Here is a 22,645-nt window from a genome sequence, read left to right as displayed (position 1 = left end):
CCGAATTCTACTGAGGTGTCAACTGAAATTTCAATTGCTCGCTCTCTATGTTTTCAAGGTTGGCAGTCATTTTACATACTGATGTAATATGTAGGTTGAAATGTCATCCCGGACCTTGTTCATAGTAGACTACCTAGGTATAGATGGGATCGCATTTTCTGGTATCTACTGGGTATTTTTCGAAAGACACCTGAACTATCTATCAAATACATAGTAACTACATAGTTAAGTAAAAGTCCACGCCATATGTTATAAAGAAACAAATTGAACCGCCTCGAAATATGGATACTGATAGAGAAAGAGAGAGAGAGAGAGAGATCAAAAGATCTAAAAGACTCCAAAACCACCACCTTATGCAAGACATCCGGCCGTTAAAAAAAATTCCTCTGTACAAACGGGATATCGAAAAAGATCCAAAGAGCCGCCCACTATGCATACCAAATCAAGGTTGTGAGAACGCCGTCCGAATTGCATTTTCGATGTTATCTGATAGAGAGAGATTGTTGCACAAAGATTAGTAAAAAAGGGAAATTTGGTAAGAATAGTATATGTAAAAAGTACCTCTCATTCCTTCTAATGCCTCAAAAGCCTGCGAATAATTAGAGACCGCGCCAACAATGTGTTCTAAGCCATGACTTAATTCTTCAATGAGTCGTTCAGCTGAGGGATCATGCCCAGCGTCGTACATTATATTTGACGCTCGATCCTTAGCAACGCGTGTCTTGTAGACAAGCATAAGCAGCGCATAACTTCCCTCCATAGCGCAGCTAGCAAAGTAGGGCATTGTGCGTGGCAGCTGTTGGCGGGGGTCTAGTAATGCAGCATCTGCAAATCCTTGTTGATGATGCCTGGAACTGGAGTCGCGACGGCCGCTGTTGCAGAGAGGGTATGGCAGTCTACCAAGCATGTGGGAGATAATCAAAGCTGCTCGTAGACACACATCTGAGGAATGCTGAGTACTGAATGGAAAACCGGCTCCTAGCCAGCAATAGTGTGCATGAATAATGGGCGCAGAAGCTGCCACCGCCGATGAGTCTGGGCTTGGACCGCTCAATTCTCCGGGCAAAATATTGTCTAATGTCTGAAATTGATGGCATTGGCATTCTAGCGGATTGGCGTCTCTTTCGTTGCTCGCCAAATGAAATGGCTCATTGATCCTGGAACTTGCAGGTGACAAATCATAGTGCTTCTTGATGAAGACGGGAAGGTCTGAGAAAGCTCGAAACTGATGTGTTTTTATCTGGGCGCTGGAAATGTTGAAAATCATGTCAGAACTATCGTTCCAGAACTAAACTCTGTGAGAGACATCTCCTTACCTAGAGAGCTTGATTCTTGAGATGGCCCGAATACTTTCAGCTGTGTCGATCTCCGCAACGCCAGACCGGGAAACGCCAATTGGAGCATTTGCTTGCGTCATTAATGACGATGCCCACACATCGAGTTGCTTCATTTGTTCATATACCCACTGCATATTGGACCGAGACTTCAAGCACCTGTTTAGGTCCACGGTGAACTGGTTGGAGGCTATAAGCAGTTGTTGTGCCTGAATCAAGATCGACCAGCCCTATATATATACATAAATTATCAGTAAGGAAACATTTTGATCCAAGTTAGGAGATGAGATACCTCCGGATCTGAGGCAAACTGAGGATAAGGTGTCGTGAAACGAGGGTCGTTGATCATCACGGGTGAAGGCTATAGTAAGTCAGCTTTGCTACCACCATGGACCAATTCGTAAAAGAGTATACCGTAACGCTAACAATAGAGCCCTGAAGAACACAATAGTACTGTGATATCCCAGTCAACATTTGTTTACGCAAGTTAACACGATATGAACTTGCTTACAGTCATCCACCACGCTCTTCTTTTTGCTTCGGTAAACTCGTCTTGCTCCGGCCCGAGTGCGTAGATGGATAAATTCATGGCTATAACCCATGCCTGGCCGGCACGATACCTCATCTTCATCATGTTGCCACGTTGAGCGTACTCATATATAGATAGTATCAATAGGGCCAGGATGCTTTCTAATTCGACAGGAGCTCGAGGATGGAATGGCTGTCTATTGATCGTTGGCTGAGCGTAATTTAACGCCTGAGAAGGATCGGTTACCGAATCAATGATCTCCCCATCAGCTTCAATCCTCGTTGTTGCTAACCGAGCATAAGTTTGAGCATATGACCGTCGTAACATAACACTGGCCGAATCTGGGACGTTTTGTAGCGGAACAAGGGCAAGGATCGCGGAGATTGCGCAGCTAAGTGGAGAGATTGGCTGGTACACAAGGCTGACTTCGTCAGACGGTGAGTTTGAATGAGAGCCTGCATCTTCTAACGGCAGATCTGGACCAGGTTGAGATATTCTTGGGGGCAATATCGGCAAGTATTGGTGAATGAACTCGTAGTACGCATTCAATCTACACCATGTCAGTTACGTCAATGACCCAGTTACTCGTAAGACTTACATCTCTTGTTCGCTTCCGTAGGCTCTTACCGTGGGCTGCTTACCACTTGTGGTCGGGGATACTTGCGGTACAGCCGGGGGATTTCCTTCACTAGGAGGAGCAAACATTCCAGCGAACATACCTTGCACCTCCGGGGCAAAGTCGAGATGTCTCAAGCCAGCCCCGGGCAAGGACAGAGGATCAATTTGACTAAAAACTCCATCGGCTGATTTTCCAAAGTCAATGTGTAATCGGATCAGAGACAGGACCGGCCTCTGCTCACCTTCGTCATAATGAGTACGTTGAACGGCGGGGGGTTCCCATGAGCTATCTTGAACGAGGTCATCAGGAGCAGACGTTGGAGCAGTGGCTCTCTTCTTTCTAGGTCCTCCACGTTTGCTGGGAAGATATGAGCACGTTTTTCCTTTGTTTGCGCACTTTTGGGGGGGTTGGCAACGGAGTGACAATTTAGCAGTTACTCGAAATCTTTTTCCGATACAGGAAAAGGAGAATAAAACGAGGGGAGAGAACATACGCTTGAGCAGGGCTCTTGCCCATCACATCGCGTGCGGGAGGCTCGGCTATCAAGAAGGCAGGTCAGTATTGCTTTTTCTCATCAAGGCATGGCTGATCTCACCATGCCAGACAGGCTACTTTGACGGGAGGTTTGGCAAATTTCCTTCGAGCAACAGCTTGACCGGAGGGCTGAGAAGTCTCTGTTTGCTGTTGGTAGTGCTCTTCGAGAAACTGATGCTCCTGGAGGTCTGGCTGGTATTGACTATGCCCTAACACCATTTCGATGGCATAGAGCTGCCTTAAATGGCGGTGAAACCTAGATATTGGATTCCCAACTGCGGAGAATCCGGAGCTTTCTGACTTTATGATGTATATACGTATATTCTGAGCCCGCCCAAGTCAAGAAGGTGGACTACCGATCAAACGCCTCAATCAAATCATTCATTGATTCTATTGACTCCGAGTCGGGCTGAGAAAAGAGAAGAGAGTGGGCATAATCAACTCTTCTTGCAGTCCCAAAACAAAGGACTGATGCCTTTTTTGGTCAGGGGAAAGAAGAAAAGTACCTCTTTTCGTCCAAGTTGGGAAAGGACCAGTTACAAAAGTTAATCATGGGTGGTATTTGCTAGCAGGACTACTGAACCCGCCATAGTAGGCGTCGAGAGAAAAGCAAATCCCGATGTATGGGTTTGTTGTCATATATCGGGATTTGCTTGCAGGACCGAAAAGGATTAGTGGACGAAATTTCGCGCCATGATCCACGATCCTGTCTTCCGCGAGTTCCAGGGTTGTTTCGGGCAATGATGATTGAAATTCTCTTGACTCCTGCCACTCCTGGGTCCTGGCTGCCATGGTAGTGGAGACCTGAGGGCGTACATAGCGTAACAGCCGGACATTTGACGACCCGGTTCTTCTCAACGTTTCTATTCCTGACTTCCGTAGATGCATGAATACTAAGCCGCCACTCTTCAGCCACAGCCTGCTCAGTGCTGTATCGCCTCTTAGCAGCAGGACATTTAGCTTTCTCGATGATGCACATCATACGGCAACGAGGCGGAAGAAACTTTCGCTGTGTCATTCCAGAGTCAGACAAAAAATGGCCTGGCCAGTGGGGAGGCTGAGAGAGATCCAGTGTATTCTAGGCCCGGCAGCATGTCAATTTGATCGGAACCAGCATATCTGGACGCATTGGATATTTGTCCTGCGAGGGTGTCACTGTTAGATCTGTAGTTCTGAAGCTCTGTGATTCTGCGCTTCGTACGAGTCTAGCCACACGAACTCAGCCAGAAGTACACTCGTCCTCCAAGACCAGGCTCCTGGAAGCAGTCCTAGACGACCAACAGACAGCATGGATTATATTAGAGCGTTCAGGCATGGAGCAAACGCGATAGTGGAGTTGGCGTGTTGGCGCAGAAGGGGTCGACGTAGGGCCCGCTCGGCGAGGTCCAGGCGAGATTCCGGACGCCAAAAAGAGCCAGACCCGCGCTGTTATTTAATTGCGCCCTCCGCCGTGCGCTCTCATTCGCGCGCTTTGACGAGACGTTCTTCATGGACCATGCTGGTTAATGGTTTACGCGGTCTGAGCGCATTAGCAAAAAAATCTTATTGTCTGCTACGGGATAGAACCTGGCTATAACGAACGGAAGGTCAATATGCCTAGCGAGCTAAGAATTGATAATTCGGAGATAGCCAGGTTCTACGGTGCTTATTACACCAGGCAAAGTGTGCAAAGGTTTAAGCCTCGAGATGAAAGATGGGTCACAGTGGGACGTTGACATTATTGGCTCTAGCCAGCTGGGTGTATATGCCATGCCATGTGGCATAGACGCCACCTAGGCGGTGATACATCCTGTAGAAAAGAAACGCATGTGTATGTGTATATACTTCATTACTTATATATGCGCGCGAGCTCTATTCGTCTATCGATTCATTATCAAAACTCTTGCGGCACCTTAATGCCCGGCGAGTGACGAACGGAGTCCCATACGCTGTCCGGCACCTTCACGGGAATCTTATGTCCTCGGAGGGTCTCGTCGATAAGCCACAAGCCGACCACAAACTCTTCCCGCGCTAGCATGCCGATTCCCTTGCGGTCGACTAGATTCCATATTTGTTCGAGAGTGTGATCGGGTAAACGGCTGCGTGTCCAGATATCACGCACCACGAGATGCACCACGAGGTCTGAAACTACCAGGGCGCGTGGCAGATCAGGGAAAATTCGATACAGCATACTATCCGGGGGTACCCACAGCCCCTTGTTTGCCGCCCATACTCCTTCGTATCTTTTGCGGGCAGGTTCTGTAACCTCTTGACGCCAGCGTCTGCGGTTGCCTTCATGGTGCTTATGAGGGTGATGTTTGATCAAATGGCGCCGATTCGAGTTCTTATTGACCTCATCATCAGATTTGTGGGGCTCCCTAAGAGTTTGCCGCATTCCTTTTGGAGGACTAGGAGTCTTGCGAACATCCTTCTTTAAAATATCTCCTGGATGCAGTAGAGAACGAGATCGCGAACGACGAGGTGGAGGAAGCGGGGGAAGAGGGGTGTACGGTGACGGTGCGCGAGATGAAGCCAAGGAAGAAGCAATTATCGCATTTGCTAAAGATTCTTTTGTCATGCCCGTGGTACTTTCCGTATCCCCAGTATCTTGACGACTGATGGTATTATGGAAATTACCGGGGGTTGTCGCCTCGTCAAAAGTTGACGGTGCATATGAAAAGCGTCTAGTGGGAGTATCTGGCTGACTTGTGTCAGGAATTCTTGTAGTACTGCTTCGAGGGGACTGAGGTGCGCTTGTGTAGGTATCATCACGTAGACGGGGCACATTTCTTTTGGGTGGTTCGGGTTGCAAGTTTTTCTCTTCAATGTTTGTTGCAGCTGGTTTAGGCTTAGAGGTTGGCGGTGTCAGCTTAGGTTGTTCATCTTTATCCAATTGAGACCCCAATGGCTGTCTGAGAGGCGAAATTCTTCGCTCTCTATCGGACGATGGATTGATAATATTCTCTGCTTTTGGCCGGTTCCTCGCCGCCTCTTTTGTAGCCGGGTTCTTAATAGAATCAGGTTTCCTAGATTGCGGTCGTTCACTGTTCGCTCTAGCTTTTCCCTCGTCTGTGATATTCGCCAGCGAATGTGCAGTAACTGGGACCTTTCGAACTGGGGCTGGGGCGTGCAGGGGCCTAGGGCTTCGAGCAGCGGACAGAAAATCGGGCTTCGGCGCTGGCGAAATAGCCTTTCTCCGGGAAGGACTAGTTCCGGTCGTCGTTCTCGTGATCGGTGAGATCGACCGGGAGGAAGGTGTAGATTGAGGAGTGCGACTCGCAGATCTTATAGCTGCCAGTGCTGCAGCTTGTATTTGCGGGGGCTCTGATTGTAGAACATCGCCGTGTTTTCTGCTCTGAATACTCGGCAGCACAGCGTTGTTCCTAGATGCGGAGAATGCTTTTATCCTATCCATGACAAGACCAGCTTCTGGCAACTCGGACACGGATTCGGCATCATCGGCATCGGATTCAGCACGATGCTGGGCTGAACGGAGTGAATCGGATTTCGGGGCCATTCGAGTTATCTCGCTTCTGTTGGGCGTATTCGGTTGAAATCCTCGTTGTGCAGAGTAGGCATTGAATGCGATGTTCGCACCCTGGAGGGCGGTGGTATTCATGCCATTGCCAGTAGATTGTCGAGAAGTGCGCCGACCGTCACGAACGGCAGTCTGGATACCGCCGCCGCTCATGGCAGCATATAAACTTTACTTGCAGGATGCCATAAGGTGATAATTTTTTTGTGGTTTCCTGATGCTGGAATGTGCGACAGGGTCAGCGATGTGGAAATTGTGGATGGTTGTTGGCTGGTTTCGAAAGGGCGGAGTTTCCGGGAGCTAGTGCCATTTTCTGCAAATGGCTGCACGTTCTTGCCTTAGTCATGGAGTGTGGGAACTTGGAAGCAATAATACAGCTAGTTAGTTATAAATCAATGAATTCTGAGTCCATGAGAACATAGGAGAGATAGAGAGGGTGTTCGTGATATAAAGAAGCTCCGAAGCTCGCCCGTTGTCAACATAGCTTATGCATACATACCAAGTCTATTTCTGCGTTGGTATGCGTCGCAGAGCTTGGCGGATGGCCGTAGGATAATTGACATGCTTCAGTGCAGTAGGTTGGCATGCATCCGATGTCGTGTTACGCATGCATGGATTAGATTGACAGACGACGAGCCATGCATCAATCGAGCAATCGTTCGGCAAAAAGAAATTAGCCGATGTGGAGAAGCGGAGGAGGCATACGCACGCTGTTCCACCATTCGCAGCACAGGAAACACGCAGCAGAGGCGATGCTGGCATGGTTGGGCTCGCTGTGCCTCGGGGCGTTGGAGGTTCTCACTCGACGAGGATGCGGGAACGAAACGGGGCTTGGAAGGTGGAAGGAGGAAGGAGCAGCGGCCACTTCATTAATGTAGAAGCCGCTACCCCGGATTCCTTCCCCGCGTTGTTCACCCCCAACCTCTTCCTTCCCCTCGCCAACTACTGTTCGGGGACGGTCCAAATCCATGACTATCGAGTTCTGGTGCATATTATTGCACGTCAGAGGCTATTGGCAACCTGCAAAGCACATTTGCTACGAACACGCTGGCCGTTAATTTGACAAACACTGGCGGTCGATGGAGGGTCAAGCGAGCCGAGAACACCGGAAGGCTCCGACTTCGAAATGTTCTGTCTGCAACACTTCATTCAGGAGGCCAGAGCATCTCAAAAGGCATCTTCGGAGCCATACAAAGGAGAAACCTTTTGAATGTGTCCAATGCAACCGTCGTTTCTCAAGGAGGTATGTGTGGCATGTGCCTTTGTGTCGCTTGGCCAGCCATTGATTCGTGAGCAGTGATACTCTTCATCGGCATGATCAAAGTCACCACGCTCCAGGGGTGGAAGGACGATTGGATCGGATGCACAGAATCACGGTTAAGACTTTCCGGGCATGTTTTCAATGCGCATCTGCTCGCGTCAGATGTAGCGGCGGCGAACCTTGTCATCGATGCCAAACTCGTACAATCAGCTGCCAGTACCCTACGGAGAGGCGCTCAAAACTTAAAGATACTGCCACCGGTACAACAGCTAAGATCTCCTCTCAGAAGGAATCTGTTGGACAGCAGTCTGTCTTGAATACAACAAGGCAGCAAACCTCGTTGGATCCTAATAGAAGCCCATCACTTCAGCAAAGGTCTCAACAATTTCAGTTTCGGTTTATAACTTATGATTCAAGAACTCCGTCAGATAGGGCAAGCCCTAATTCATCGTCCGATGTACGAAGTGATAGGCTGTTTAGTCGACCAGATGCAACTTCCCCTACTTCCGAGCCTCAACATCAAAACCTTCATGAGCAGACTTTGGATAAATCCTATTCTCCGTATGCTTTCGATTCACCCCGGGCGTGTTCTCAGGATAACACAGATGCCCTTCAAATAGCTATACAAAACACTATCTTGACAGAAGGAGAATGTCCAAATCCCCCACAGGCCCATAGGAATGACATGTCTCTCGACATTGCCCAGTCTTCAGGGTTGGAGTTACCTTTAGATCCAGAGCTGTTCCAGCCAGTAGATGATCTAAGCATGAATTGGCTTCCAATTGATTTCTCGAAGGATCTCGACTCCTTACAGCCTATGGACCCGGATTTCTCATACGACACTGCTCATGAATGGTGGCTAGAAAGTCTGAACGCGAAAGACGAATGGCTAGAGCCCACAACAGATATGGGTCATATAGCTATGCTTGGTCTCACAGAGCAGTCCTGTTCCTTGCCTTTTACTACCACAAAAAGCTCCCAATTACTTAGTAGCCTATCACCAGATGGGTCTTCGCTCTCCGCATCAAATGATGAAAAATTGGGTTTCGGTGACCATTATGTAGATGGCGAAGGATCCCGCCATACGAAACAGAAACGAAAACGAAAGACTTGTTGGGCACCTTCAGAAAATCTGATTTCGTCATTCAAAGTACACGTAGCGGGGACTGTACCACAGACAAAATTGGCATTTCCCGCAATACATGAGAAACTCGCCCATGAAATATGCCTGAATACCTCGACTGTAAGGCAAATTCCGCCCAGCACTTACGGAACCATCCTCAATATGTTCAACAAGCTATGTTGTGCTCAGACTCTATTCACGCCTTTCGAATCCAGTGAATTCCCGGGAGCAGATCTGTTATCGTATTTCCTGTGTCATTACCTCGACGAATTTCAATCTGTTTACCCGGTATTTCACATGCCAACATTCGATTTAAACGAAGCTCACTGGATCCTGATTCTTACAATCTCAGGAATCGGCTCCTGTCTCATAAATTCGCCGGATACTGCACGCTATGCATATCCCCTCCAGGAATTCGCACGACGGGCCATTCTCGTTGAGAAAGAAACATATAAGCCTGCATCAGTACCCATCTGGTTGATTCAGGCGATGCTACTTAATTGCATTGGGCTCATCTACGGCGGTGATGATCAAGCCAAGAGCTTAGGCCTCAGTTCATTGAGTGACCTTGTGCGGTTTGCTCATCAAGAAAAGCTCCTTTCAAATATAGACCCAAATATTAATAGTAGCACTACATGGAAACAGTGGGTTGAGCTAGAGATGGCACGAAGAACTGGCTACCTTATTTGGCTTCTTGATAGCACTCTTGTTTATACTGAGACCGATTTCCGGCCTTTGTTCACACTGAAAGATGCGCAAGCACCGATTCCTTCACACGAAATTTTGTGGGATGCAGGGTCAGAGAAGGCCTGGGAAGCGCTAAATCATGAAGAAAATCTATCACTCTACTCAGCTACCGAAGTTCTGTTTATTGAGAAGAGGCTTGTTTCTAATATTGGCGAGTTTGGCCACACTCTGCTTCTCCACGCACTCTATCAAAGACTGTGGGAGGTGAGCGACTATTTCCAAAGTCCACTCACATGTTGGAATCCCAATGCAGCAAGACAGTCACGAGAAGCAGCGATTCCTTCTTCAGATGCTGTCTGGCTACCGGGTATTCCGATGTACTCCAAATGGCGCAACAGTGCCTGCGACTGCCTAGACACACTTCACTGGTTTGCGAATGGGACTATCGCCAAGGCAGCAGGTCTAGAGCATTCAACCGTACTACATCTACATACAGCGCGCATCGTGCTCCTTGTTCCGTTTCAAGAAATTCGGAACTTAGCTACATCATTAGCAGATGGGACAGTCCCGTGGGATAATGGACTGGAGCGATCTCCCGCCTGGCAACATGCGCGGCGATGGGTGAGACATGATCAATATAAAGCCCGTCTCGCCATAGTCCACGCGGGCTCCGTGCTATGGTACGTCCGTCGCTACTCCACGAATGCTTTTCACGAACCTATAGCTGTATTCCTAGCCACTCTCACTCTCTGGGCGTACGGCTTGTGCATCTATGACCCATGCGGTACGCAGCGAAAGTCACCAACGGCAGATGTAGAGTTGGAAGGCTTGCAGCCACAGCAACGGCCGAGTATATGCGAGCCGGATCTTGCCCCAACATTCATACATCTCGATCGACCATGTGACGACGAAATTGTGCAACTGTTTGTACGCGAAGGCCAGACAATGAGTGGTAACGTCACGGGAGTAGGAGATATATGTAGTCTGCATGGTCCGTCGAGGATCCTAAAGGAAGGCATCCGGATTCTGTCGAGCTTGGCTTCTACGTGGGGGGGAACTCATGAGTATATTGATATTTTGTCGAGGCTAGGAGATCGTGTTTCATTGCCTATGCAGGAATAGAATTCTCCCTTAAAAGTTAATCTGAGCCTTTTCTCCTAAGATTCCGTTCATTAGGCAAATGTAGGTATATAGCTGCTACCGCTCGGCAGAGATATTCCACAGTACATGTCAATTACATATACAAAACCAAACATTCAGTCATCTTACATCGGCCACTTCACCTAGCTCGACCCAGAGAGAACCCTGCCAATTTAACCCACGTCAGCCAGCTACTCTCAATGTAGATAAAGGACAGATGGGAAAGAAAAAGAAAGGTTATAAAAACATACTCTCCTCATCTAGCAACGTCTTCTCCTTCCAGCTTTGCTCAATCCATTCCACCGAGACTAAATGCGGGATTCTCAAGCCATCGCTGCTACAGATTCGTCTTTCTGAAAGGATCTTGCGGATGGACGATATTTGTGCCGAGGTATTTGGGTTGGTAGAGATTTCATTGTTGTTGATATCAATAACAACGTGAGTGGGGGTATTGTCATCATCATCATCATCCAGACTATTGGCGATATCGGCGCCTCCGAATTCGGTGAATTCTTGGGCGAGCCAAAGTCGATGGTTTTCAGATGACAGGAGATTATGGAAATATATTGTCAAGCCCTTGAAGAGCCAGCCGGGTGGGAACTCTTCTTTCCCTCCAGTCGATGATGCTAGCCCCTGAGCTTCCGCGACGAGACTTTCAGATAGTTGGGCTACCTCCGTATCGTCGATAGATACGTTCTTGAACTTTGCACCTTCCAAAATGACTCTGAGTTCTTCGGGAGTGAGGTCCCGAGTATAACTATCGTTGTAGTCGTCGACATTTCTGGCAATTTCATCTTGTCGGTCCTCTTTGGTGAAGAACATGTGTCTAAAAGAAGGCAGATTAGATCAACCTGACTATGCTATATAATCCTCGCATATTCATGCGCGCTTACCTAGGTTCCAGCGGGAGTAAATATGAAGGCAGATTCTTGTCAATTTCATTCTGCTTGATGCAGTCAAATAGCCAGATAGGTCGAACAATATTGTCACGCGCACTCTTTTGCAACGATGCAACTTTGACAGTTCCTGGTAATGCTGTTAGACATGGTATTCACAGTTTCAACACGTTATGTCCGAGAATGAGAAACTTACTTCGGTCCGCTATACATACTGTATCTGGCGCTGCTGTATTAGTCTGATAAATCTTGCCCCCATTGGATTTGATTAATTGCTCGAGTTGGGCTTTGCTCTTTTTCTCCGGCGCGGTTGTATCGCTCATGATAACTAGTTACTATCAGTCCTTGTCCATGCAAATGAGAAGGAAAGAAGGGGGGGGAGGAATATACAAAAGTTCATTTCATTGAATATACTCCCAACTAGACCTGCAAATTCCACTTTCGGACCTTCGTCATAGCCAGCAATAACCAAGGGCTTCTTCGTAGCTCTTTTAATGCGCTTTCGACGGGAATTGTCAACGGTGAACTCTTTCTCTTTCTGCTCCTTTTCGACATTCGATTTCAAATCCAAGAACTCTTGCACTGACAATGAGCTTTTCCAGTCTTTATCCATTCGCAGCTTTTTGAAACGCGGAAATCGCAGTGTTAACCCCATGCGAAATTCATCACTGACTGATACGGATGCGGCTTTGACACAAATCACAACTGATTCATCTGGGCGAATCCATGTATCTGGTCTTTCCTTTTGAGCTGCCTCTCCACCTGCAAGTTCAATGAATTCAGAAGGGGGATTCTTGGGGTTCCAGGGTTTCCATTTGCCATCTGTGTGATGACGAATGTTCGCATAGTCAGCGGCAGTAAAACCACCACCGACTTTACAAAACGAATAGCACTTCATCCCGCTCGATCCGTCTTGAGTGCTGGGGTCATCCACACGTAGACCACATAGATAACTTGAAATAGCGCCTCCTCGTTTTCCGGAACCGTAATACCCTCCAATAACCACAAGGTCTAGCGACTCTCCAAACTCCGTCATGTATTCTGGTTTCACCTTCATCCAATCATCATTGCGTTCATTCAATCTATACGGGGACCGAGGATTCTTCAGGACAAGACCTTCAGAGGCTTCTTCGACAACTTTTCTAAGAATGGGCTCGATCTCGGCAGCCGTGGTGGCTTCCGTATAAGGATGTATTTCAAATCTCCGATGCACAGGCCGTATAGCCTTTTCAATGGCATTACGACGATCTCTCAGCGTGTATCGTGTCAGTTCACGGTCATTCAGGTACAGAATGTCAAAAACCCGAAGTAATGGGCGTGGCTTTTTAGCATTCTGATCTCGTTGTTCCGCCAAAGCTGCTGTCTTCAAAGTACCGAACGGCACCGGTGCGTCTTGTTCGGGGTCCCATGTGATCATTTCGCCGTCCAGGATGATATTATCCACGCCATCGACAAAGGCATCTTTTAAATGGCGAGTCAGAGAGCCATTAGGGTCATAAAACCCGTTTCCATAGAGATATGTATAATCTTTGGCCTTACGTGACCAAAAGGAAAATTTCTTGCCTCCCTGGACAGAATCATCCGTTGCCATGTGCAGCTGTAGCCGCTCGCCATCAAGCTTTTCCTCGATCCAAAATGTTCGATCATCTTCCGTAGGCCGCATTCGCTGCACCATCTTTTCAAATGAATGCATCTGAAACTGTGCCAACTGTGGTTGAAAACATTGCATGAGAGAGACGCCGCGATCATCACCTTCCAGCCGAATATTTTGGTCATGAAGCTCCCAGCAGACCCGCCTCAAACTGCTAGATATGCTAAAGAGTCTTTCGGCATCCGGATGCCACACGTTAAATAGCGTTCGCTCTGTGGCCCCAACTTTCATTTGTCGCAGGATTATGCGGATTAGCCACATGAGTTCTTCCGGGTTCATGCGTCGGTAGAACTCGGCCAGTATTGGAAGCTGCTGGTCCTCCTTGGAAGCCGATGATAGCTGGTCTAAACGCTCATTGACCTCTTCGATGGTCATGCCACCAACGTCTGTTCGCATCGGTCTTTTCGATAGAACTTCATAGCATCGACCTGCGAAATCGCCTGCCATGCGACTAGCAGCACTCTGGCCAGGCAGTTTCCAATTCAGTAGACTAAAGCCATCCTCGGAGTTTTTGTCGATTTTCATAATCCTGACGAGAAGCTTGCCAATTACCTTTTCCTTTATCCCGTACATGGCACGGTCCCGATCCTTGTCAGGCACAATAAGTCGAAACGCGGGATAGATGTCATCGCCAACTTCTTTTCGCCAACGCGAGATGAAACGCTGCATGATATCTCGCCGGCGCTCCTGAGGAGTGAAACTGGATGCAGCTTTTCTGCGGACCGTGGCCATGTGACCACCGGGCTTCTTCTTGTTGTCATTTAACGGGTTGAAAATATCAATGAAGAGGTCATGAAATGGAAGAGTAGGCGCATGGTTGCGAGGCCTGTTTGGGTATCTACATGCAAAAGAGATCAGATTCAAGGCGCGCTTGAGTCGTGTTGCATGTTAACTCTTACTTCTCATCCAAGTCCTGCTCTTCATTCAGTGGACTAGCGTCGGGAATCTGCGTGTCCTCGTCACGATCATCCATGGTGAAGAGCTATATTTTATGGCTGAATGTAAGAAGACGCAACTACATGTTGTTGATTGACATAAAGGAAGCCTCAGCGTGCAAGCTCTCTGATTCGCTGACGGGATTGCTTTGCGGAGGCACTACGCACAGACCAAGTGCGAACGTGCCGGAACCGGATTTTCTTATTTTCCATGCCAAGTGCGGCAGGTGCTTACTAAGCTTCAGAGAAAGCATTCTAAGTTAGTTAACTAGAAAGAACATCACTTAAAGATTTAGACTCGTTTATAAGCTCACACTAGGAATGCTCACCACCTTATCAATCTCAATTAGCCGCCCACCAAGATGCTACTTAATCACTTCGCCAAACATACAAGGATTATGCGCCATCTTCCCATGTCACCATGCCCAGCCCAACTATATTAGCCCTAATCCTAACTGCAATCACGCACCTGAAATGGATGAGCACTGCTGTAGCGTCTGCAAAAATATGTCGAGAGGTAGGATGCAATTTCTGTTAGATTTGAGGAAATAAATCCACTAACTACTGGAATGGGCGTGAATAAACTTGTTAAATTCTCCGGGGTGCACCTCCCATTTTCTGCAAGATGAGGAGAACCAAAAAAAAGAAAAAGAAAAAAAAAATAATAACAATATAGACCATCCTAGCATGTCCTGGTTTCGATCCAGGGCTAACAACAATATTAGTATTTTAATCTACTGAGAAGATCAAGACTCAATAAACTTACACCTCCGGGTTATGAGCCCGGCGCGCTTCCTCTGAGCCAACATGCTGCAGGGTGGGGGCTTTTCTCGATATCAGTCTTTATTATACGTGATGACGATGTGTTTTCAAAACGGTTTCAGTGAAATCCGCGCTTCAAAGTTCAAGATCTATATATACATTACGCAGTAATTTACGCGAGGCTGAGAATACGGAGATAGAACACCTGAGCATATGCATATGCGCATCAAATAATAAGCACTTGTAACGGTGAATAATTATGTCCCATTCGTTAGTGGAAGGATTGAGGGACTCAGTTACATGGTGTGGTCAGTGAAGTATGATTATTTAGTATTGGCTTATATTAGGGCGGGAACAGCGGGTACTGGTAAACTGATAGCGCGAGACCCGAGGGGAAAATAAAAGAGTTCTGAAGAGATAACAGTATGATCACGGCAAAGTTAAATTGAATTATTTCATAATGATAAAATAAATAACAACCATGCAAAGTATGGACTGGAAAATAACGCCAAAGTATGCTCTAGTAGTAACCAATCAGTGGAATAACAAACGCCGCGCTGATGTCCAACCATTAATGTCTGCTCCATACCGCAATATAGACGACCGCAATGTATATAATGCTATGCTATGTACATGCATGCTAAGAAATGAGAATTTGGAGAGCAAAACGAAAAGGGAAGGTGGGAAGGATTAGTTCTCGATTCGCTCAATGGAGACCCCAATCCATCGTTGTGGAATGGCCGGCTCGTCCTCGTCATAATTTCCCGAAACTAGCCGTATGGTTTTGCGTGGTGGGAGCCATATCCTCGCGCGTGTAGGAATGTCATCGCGCAATTTCCCCTTTCGACGCATGTTCATTTCAAGAACCACCATACGGAGAAAGTCACTGTTTTCTCTTGGCTCTCGCTGTCGGGAAGAAGGAACTTCAGGGTCAAATAAGGACGTTTGCTGGTTGTTCCCATTCCCCGTACTGAATGGTCCCTTGTTGTCCGCTGATTTAGACCGGTTATATGTTTGCATTTGAATCGAAACAGGGCAACTGTTGATATCTCCCGACGGATCCTGTGGGTAATCGTGGTATACGTGCATCTCGGCGGGAGACAATGTAATTGGGTTTAGGTAACGGCGAAGAGCGGGTGACGGCGGCCCACTCAAAGGAAGAGGTCGGCGGTCGTCCGTCAGTTCTGGGGTGATAGAGAATAAAGAGCGTGTGAGAAAATCATCCGGCCGGACAGAGGGAGTTGCAAAATTAGACACTGTCTGCGCTGCGGACTTGATGGCCCTGAGGGAAGCGGTGAGATTGGACTTGAAGGTAAAACCAAGCCGGGGCAAATTTCGCAGTGAACGACTCTCTGGGGAGGGAACAGGTGTGTTTTCTTGAACGAGGTAGGACGAATCCAGCGAATCAACATCGGGGTCCAGAAGTGGATGGTCGGTGGCGCATTCTTGTGGCGGAAACAGTTGTTTTCGTCTTTCAAAGGTGGCTCGTCTTGGAAACACTGAGGATGATGACGGAGTAACCGGTCCTGAAGTAGTATAAGAGTTCAAGTCATTATCTAAGGAGGGCACGGAATCCGTCGAAAAAGTGCGGTTAAACTGAGGCGTCTCCACGTCCGTGTGGCTCGTAGATGGGAGACTATTATCGTAATGCTCGTCCGGAGGACTGAGCAGATAGTCTAATGGCGAGTTTGGTGTCCCGTCAAGATTAATATAGTCATCTCGTACTTTGACACCATCCATGAGTAATCGACTAAAAGCTTCGACATGGTTCCCACGCGGTAATTTGCGAGGTCCCCTTATGCTTCTACTTCGACGAGGGATCGCCGTGGTCTCGAGCAGCGTAGCCAAAGACGAGGGAAGATTGCGATCTAAGGTCTGGGCGGAGGTTGACTGCCGCGATGAGGCCGAATCCCTACGTGCAGTTCCCCCGGCTCTGTTGCTTTGGTAAAAATTCCCATTGCGTTCCGTCTTAGCTTTTGGGGGTATAATAACAGGGCTTGTATGAGAAACCGTGGCCGAGTCTGTAGCGACAGGTTGGGAGATGACTGCGCCCGAGGCTAGCGGCGGTCTATTCTCCTTCGCTTGTCGCGAAGACGTCGCAGTCTTCACGTTATTCTTCTCGTTCTGTATGGCATCTTCCTGAAGCCGTACCGAAGAAAACAGGAAAGCTCTGGGTACCATCATGTTGCATACTCCCCAGAGAGGGTTGGTATCATATTATCTCCCGAGGAGGCGCTCTGATCAAGGGTCTGTGCGAGGAACATAGATGAAAAGGCGGAAAAGGAGACCCGGGATGATCGGAGACTTCCCAGGTCACCTTTGTCGTGGTGGAAACGGAGAGGGAGCGTTATCAGCAGATGCTTCCGATAGCGAAGGCGACAGCACGCGACTCGGAGATGACGTTGAGAGAGTTGACACGGACAAGCGTGGAAAGACGGCGATGGCGATGGCGATGGCCGGGGTCGATTGCAATAATGATAAAAATCGAGGTGTTGACAGCAAAGGCTTGTGAGGCGTGAGGTTTACAAGAGGGAGGGAAGAAGAGAGAGAGAGAGGACGAAAGTGTTTAGGGAGCAGGCGGGAGATAAGCGTGACCGCATGCTTACTTTGTTCGAATCGGCCCGTCCACTAATCGGACCCGCCCGGTATTGGGACTGACGAACCCCGACCTGGCCAATGAGGGGCGCCTGCCGTGTGTATTTTTCGTTTGCCTGTTACAGTGTGTAATTTTTCGTCTATCCGGCAGGATTGCATACTGGGATATACCAGATCAGGCAGCATATCAGGCACGGTGCACGCTTTAGATAGACATGCGTTGGCAGGCTGTCTGCCAATTGATTTCCGCTTATGCACTCTAAACCGCTTGGGGCGGCTTCATCGGTACGGTTACGTAGTACGCAGACTCGCAGCAATGTCTTAGTGGGATTATTAATGCCGTTCATCGTGAGTGGCTGTATTTACCGGGGATTGCATAGTGCGATCGCGCGGATAGCACGGCTGGCGGCAGAATGTTCTACGGCGGCACTAGCGCTCTGCTTTAATTGTTAAATCTAACAAGCTTTCGGCTTGCACGCCTCAGCTGGGTCGCTTCACACGCACAGAATAACCTGCACACTTTTTCTGCATTTTACAGATTTACACTCGCTTGATCTCGAGACTGTTTCTGTCTAGTAATGGATATCTGTGTGTCATGATCAACCATGGATCCACGGCCAACCGCCTTACGTGGAAGAATCCGCAATGGGAAGTTTGGCCCTAATATTAATAATCGTTTGTCGCGTGTGGCTGGTAAATAAATAAACGGGAAAAAGAAGGGGGAAAAAACAAAACAAAAAAAAATTCAGCGGTGTGCAAAGGCCCAGCGAAGGGAACAAGAATACTGTTGATACCACCTCCTTCTTTGGGCATGGAGCGTAACTCGTGACACTAGCCCTAATTGTCTTCCAAATAGGCAAGTATGAGCTACTCGCGTGCCGCATAGCTCAGATGTTGGTGTCAGAAAATAGTGCCAACGGTTATGTATATTAACTTACTAAGTGTCCCTGCGATGGACTGTGACTACATCTTAAATACTCCTAAATACACTGTGTAATACTATGTCTGGTATAGTGTCCAATGTGATATACTAACTACTAATTACAGATACGCATTCCTAGAGCCATTCCTAGAAAATCCGCTATGTACTCAGAAAAAACCTACAAATGGCAGCATGAGCCTCGCAGCCCCGCTCGTTGCTCTACTGGCTGTTGCTGCAATCGCACTGCTTCCTATCGTGGACCCCGCTGTCAAGGCCGTGGTTTCTGCACTCGTCGTTGCGGCAGCAGCAGCAGTCCATATCGCTGTTGTAGCACTAAGAGAAACCTCTGCGTCTGTTGAAAGAGCACTACGATCCGACGCAGCTGCGGTTGCGCTCACACTCGCAGAGCTGACGCTGACATCGCTCCCACCATCGCCACATTGAACCACGGTCTGCCAGCCGCCGGCAAAGGTGTTCTCCCAATATGAACTCTGGTTGGAAAGGTAAAAGTAGTCGAACCAATACGCCGAGCCGGGCTGGTCATGTGCGTTCTGGTAGAACTGCACCGCGCATGTATCGTTGCATGGGAAGCCGATTCGGGCCCAGTCGCTACTGTCGGGATAGGTCAGGAAGCAGTAGTCGGAGCTAAGACCGAGATAAGTCAGCTATGTCTTGCATTTCTATACGGAGTTCCAAACATACCCATTCATAGCACAAGCCTCACCGTACTTGTACTGAAATACTTCGCCGACAGTGGCCACAGACGCTTGTGGAATACCTTTGTTACCGCTGGCGACGTTTGCCAGATCGCCAGGCTGATTGCATGCAGCATTCACGTCTTTGACATACTGCGCCAGCGAGTCGCTGCACGCGGTGGTGCACATAGCCTCTAAGTCTGCGGACTGCGGGTCAAAATCGGGGTCCAGAGACGCGACAATTTTGAGGAGGGTGTCGTCGCAGTCGATGCTTGCGCTATATGCATTCTTGCAGACCAACGAGGTTGTATCCGCGAGATCGTTGGCTGTGTAGTCCCAGCTGGGACCGGAAATGTTGAGGTTGAGCGTAGCTGCGGCGGTGCATGAAAGAGCGAAAATGGAAAAGAGTGTGGGAGCCATGGCTGGCCAGCTGTATATTGTTGAAAATAAACGAGTGGCAGAAAGTGAGGAAATATGTACTAGATCTTATATCTGACGAGATAAAAGTTGGAACGGCATGGTTGAGGTTTGTTGCGCTCGTATCGAAGTTTGCATATAAACTCGATTAGACTAGTCCCGCCAGGGTTATGTATGTACCGTACCTACTTAGGGTTATGAGAGCCTCAGGCTGTTGTGCCGCATGGACCCACACTATGATCATATATTATTCTCCTGCATTGCTCTGCTTCTAAAATCAAACATGCCATTGCTTTCCACGCTGTCCTTCACTCTCATTTTCTCCGCGGTCTCCACACCCGCTACAGGCACTCTATATTCCATCTGCTCCCCGTTTGCTCCCGGTTGCGAGAAGGGGAGATATTCCGGCATAAGCCTGCACTGCACAAGGACGGATCCTTGATCCCACGCAATATGTTCATGATACAGACGGTCTCCGCGGATGTTGACAACGGCCGTCATGGGAATCTGGACGTATTTCCCAGTGGGAGGGACTCCGGGGAGGCTAAGAGCATCTATTGGTCATGCTGTTACTGAAAGATGACGAAGAAAGAAGAGACTTACAGCCAATCAACGCGTTTTTCATGGGTGAATTTGTAAATAAACTCATCCACCACTCTATCGATTCCAATTGTTTGACTGATGAGCTCCAATTCGGTATTGTCGGGGTTTGCAAATATGAAATGGTTGGCGTAAAAGTAGGTGAGGCGACCAATACCGCCAATCATCTGTAATATGAGAATATGTTAGCTTCTTCCATACTTAGAGATAATAATGCAAGGTTATTGTATAAGCACACCGTCGGAATGTGGTTAACGTATGGTTCCTGGACCATTGGAGCCATAGTGTTTTCCAAGGATCTATTTTCAAACTCGTAATACGTGTGCTCATCCCATATGGCCTCAAGATCAAAATATGGACCGTTCATGCGCCTTTTCAAGAAAGTAAGATTTCGCGTGTGGGAAACTGACTCGGAGGAGTAGTGAAACTCAGGCTGATGGGGGCTTGCGAATAGATGTGTCGTTACAGCGGGGTAGACGTAAGCCGTATGGGCTTCCGGCCGTGGTGGCTTGAAGGATGCTTTCCCTGCTAGATGGTATATGCCTGGGATTGTGCCAGTGGGCGCGATGCTTTCGTAGTGCCTGATCTCACTGTAGACAATAACCCCGGCAATGTCTGTACGCAAGATGGTTGCGGGAGCAATCCGATTCCAGAGCTGGGGGTCGTATGCTGTTTATTATCTGATCAACCACCGTTCTCATTTTCGTTTCTCCAATCATGTTGCCGCATACGTACCTGCGACCCCGAACGTCTCCTGAGGCTTACACTTGTCGCAGGACCGCAGTGCCTCAACGGCTATATCAATGACCTCCTTTGCGCTGGCAGAAAAAGCACTCTCTGTAATCTCAACGACTGTGTATCCTTCTTCTGCCCACTTCATCAATGTGGATAGAACATTGTCTTTGGCAGTTGTCTTGTCTTTTGACGGAGCATACTGGTTTTCGGGACAGAGCACAATAATTCCTGGCCCATATCCCCTCCTCGAAAGCGGTTCAAGAAGAAGAATACCAGGTTTGATACTCGTTAAGCTTGGGCTGGGAAGAGGTTTGCTGTCTATACCGCCATTTCACAGACTCACACATTGATGGGCCAAGACCAGCATCGTCCTCAATGTCGTCCTCTTTATCATCATTGTAGGGTTCGGCACCAACATTAATATACCACCATAATATCAACAGCTCTAAACTAGGTATTTCGACCAGAAGAGATGGAGTTTTATGGCACTTGATCGGCAGACAATTCAATGAAATTCCAAGGCAAAAAACCCGGCGTTGATTCGGTCTTTTTGGTCATGCCCTGCTTCCAAATCATGAACAATTTGCGGAAGATTCTTGATATTATATAGCCACAATCAGCGAATGGATCTGGAGCTGTCTGGGCTGACATCCTCCTCTTTAGTGGAGAGTTTCAGAGCGATGGTGGTTTGAGAGCCGCAACCCGGGCAATTCCAATTTGATCTTGTGCGCCGAGGGCTTACAGTCAACGAGCCCAACTGGGCTTCAGATAAATCTGATGAGAACGCTGATTTGCTGGATGGATTTTCGTCAGGGTGTCTCTTTTTTGTGGTGTAATGGTAAAAAATCCGTTGATAGCCACGGTTCCCCTAGCATTCCACGTCCGCCAAACTAGATCCCCAAAACTCATTCAGGAAGATAGATCAGAGAAAACAGGACACTGTCAGGCAGTGAGTGTGAGGATAATACGGAAACTCGCCAAAACCACTCACCGTTATTTCCTGATGTTGAGTTGGGCTGGGGAAGATGTGAGGAAGGAGCAGGTTTTATACCCATGACAGAATGGGATTCCGTCACTTGCGAATGACAAGAATGTTGATACTATTTGTGCTGCCTGTTGCTCAGCCCGATCACCGCACCCTTCATGTATCGCCCGAAGCATCTGCTACAAACATCAATTGATTCCAGATAACTGGCCATTTGACTCGCGAAGAATGGTTGCAGACATAAAAAGCAAGGGAGTCAGTGTCATTGAGAAAGCAATCTCCATCATGCGCACAGCTATCTAGTCACTTTCCACCCAACGACGCTTCAGAGAGCTGTTTGAAAGAATGCTATAAGTTGCGAAGTTGCGATATACTCAGTCATCATCACAGCAAAGCTAGTCGGCAAAACGCTCTCCCGAAACGGCGGTAGTGGTGCGTGCGGCCCGCCGCAGAGTTCTTATCACCGCGGGCGAAGCTGCAGACAGCCCACCAACCAATCATCCGTTTTGCACAGAGATAACGACCTCCCACCTCGCCTACCGCGCGCCTTGGAGAATTGCTCAAGGGGACTCTGGAGTGCCGCCCGGGGAGCGAATTTATTCTCAGCGCGGGGCTGTGCATAGTCGATTGTGCCGGCGGGGGCTTCGGAATTGAAACTCCGTTGCCTCTCGATTACTTTCTTCTACCAACGACATACAGTGACCAACCATT

General features: G+C 48.2%; 6 protein-coding genes across 6 annotated transcripts; 1 reads left to right on the top strand and 5 right to left on the bottom strand.

The window, feature by feature from the left end:
- Window positions 1-442: 442 nt before the first annotated feature.
- UA08_08493 (hypothetical protein) lies at window positions 443-3,235 on the bottom strand (the record flags this gene model as incomplete). The annotated part of the gene is made up of 9 exons (XM_020263388.1): window positions 443-486; window positions 562-1,247; window positions 1,317-1,564; window positions 1,627-1,695; window positions 1,749-1,787; window positions 1,846-2,413; window positions 2,462-2,877; window positions 2,976-3,021; window positions 3,078-3,235. The coding sequence occupies 9 exons, from the start codon at window positions 3,233-3,235 to the stop codon at window positions 443-445; spliced, it is 2,274 nt and encodes a 757-aa protein (XP_020116294.1).
- A 1,654-nt stretch (window positions 3,236-4,889) lies between these two features.
- UA08_08492 (hypothetical protein) lies at window positions 4,890-6,686 on the bottom strand (the record flags this gene model as incomplete). The annotated part of the gene is made up of 1 exon (XM_020263386.1): window positions 4,890-6,686. One exon carries the CDS (start codon window positions 6,684-6,686, stop codon window positions 4,890-4,892), a length of 1,797 nt encoding a protein of 598 aa, XP_020116267.1.
- Window positions 6,687-7,290: 604 nt separating this feature from the next.
- Window positions 7,291-10,723, top strand: UA08_08491 (hypothetical protein; the record flags this gene model as incomplete). The annotated part of the gene is made up of 4 exons (XM_020263385.1): window positions 7,291-7,488; window positions 7,539-7,773; window positions 7,828-8,007; window positions 8,061-10,723. The coding sequence occupies 4 exons, from the start codon at window positions 7,291-7,293 to the stop codon at window positions 10,721-10,723; spliced, it is 3,276 nt and encodes a 1,091-aa protein (XP_020116293.1).
- A 201-nt stretch (window positions 10,724-10,924) lies between these two features.
- Window positions 10,925-14,261, bottom strand: UA08_08490 (DNA ligase 4; the record flags this gene model as incomplete). The annotated part of the gene is made up of 6 exons (XM_020263384.1): window positions 10,925-10,932; window positions 10,993-11,567; window positions 11,635-11,776; window positions 11,834-11,965; window positions 12,052-14,114; window positions 14,188-14,261. 6 exons carry the CDS (start codon window positions 14,259-14,261, stop codon window positions 10,925-10,927), a joined length of 2,994 nt encoding a protein of 997 aa, XP_020116268.1.
- A 1,414-nt stretch (window positions 14,262-15,675) lies between these two features.
- On the bottom strand, window positions 15,676-17,169 carry UA08_08489 (hypothetical protein; the record flags this gene model as incomplete). Its single annotated transcript, XM_020263383.1, has 1 exon — window positions 15,676-17,169. The coding sequence occupies one exon, from the start codon at window positions 17,167-17,169 to the stop codon at window positions 15,676-15,678; it is 1,494 nt and encodes a 497-aa protein (XP_020116269.1).
- Window positions 17,170-18,669: 1,500 nt separating this feature from the next.
- On the bottom strand, window positions 18,670-21,346 carry UA08_08488 (hypothetical protein; the record flags this gene model as incomplete). The annotated part of the gene is made up of 7 exons (XM_020263382.1): window positions 18,670-19,147; window positions 19,205-19,627; window positions 19,898-20,158; window positions 20,218-20,381; window positions 20,453-20,883; window positions 20,950-21,148; window positions 21,293-21,346. 7 exons carry the CDS (start codon window positions 21,344-21,346, stop codon window positions 18,670-18,672), a joined length of 2,010 nt encoding a protein of 669 aa, XP_020116391.1.
- Between the last annotated feature and the right edge of the window lie 1,299 nt (window positions 21,347-22,645).

The sequence above is a fragment of the Talaromyces atroroseus genome, assembly GCF_001907595.1.
Source record: "Talaromyces atroroseus strain IBT 11181 chromosome Unknown scaffold_14, whole genome shotgun sequence".
Classification (NCBI taxonomy): domain Eukaryota; kingdom Fungi; phylum Ascomycota; class Eurotiomycetes; order Eurotiales; family Trichocomaceae; genus Talaromyces; species Talaromyces atroroseus.
This window is presented reverse-complemented; position numbering and strand designations above follow the sequence as displayed.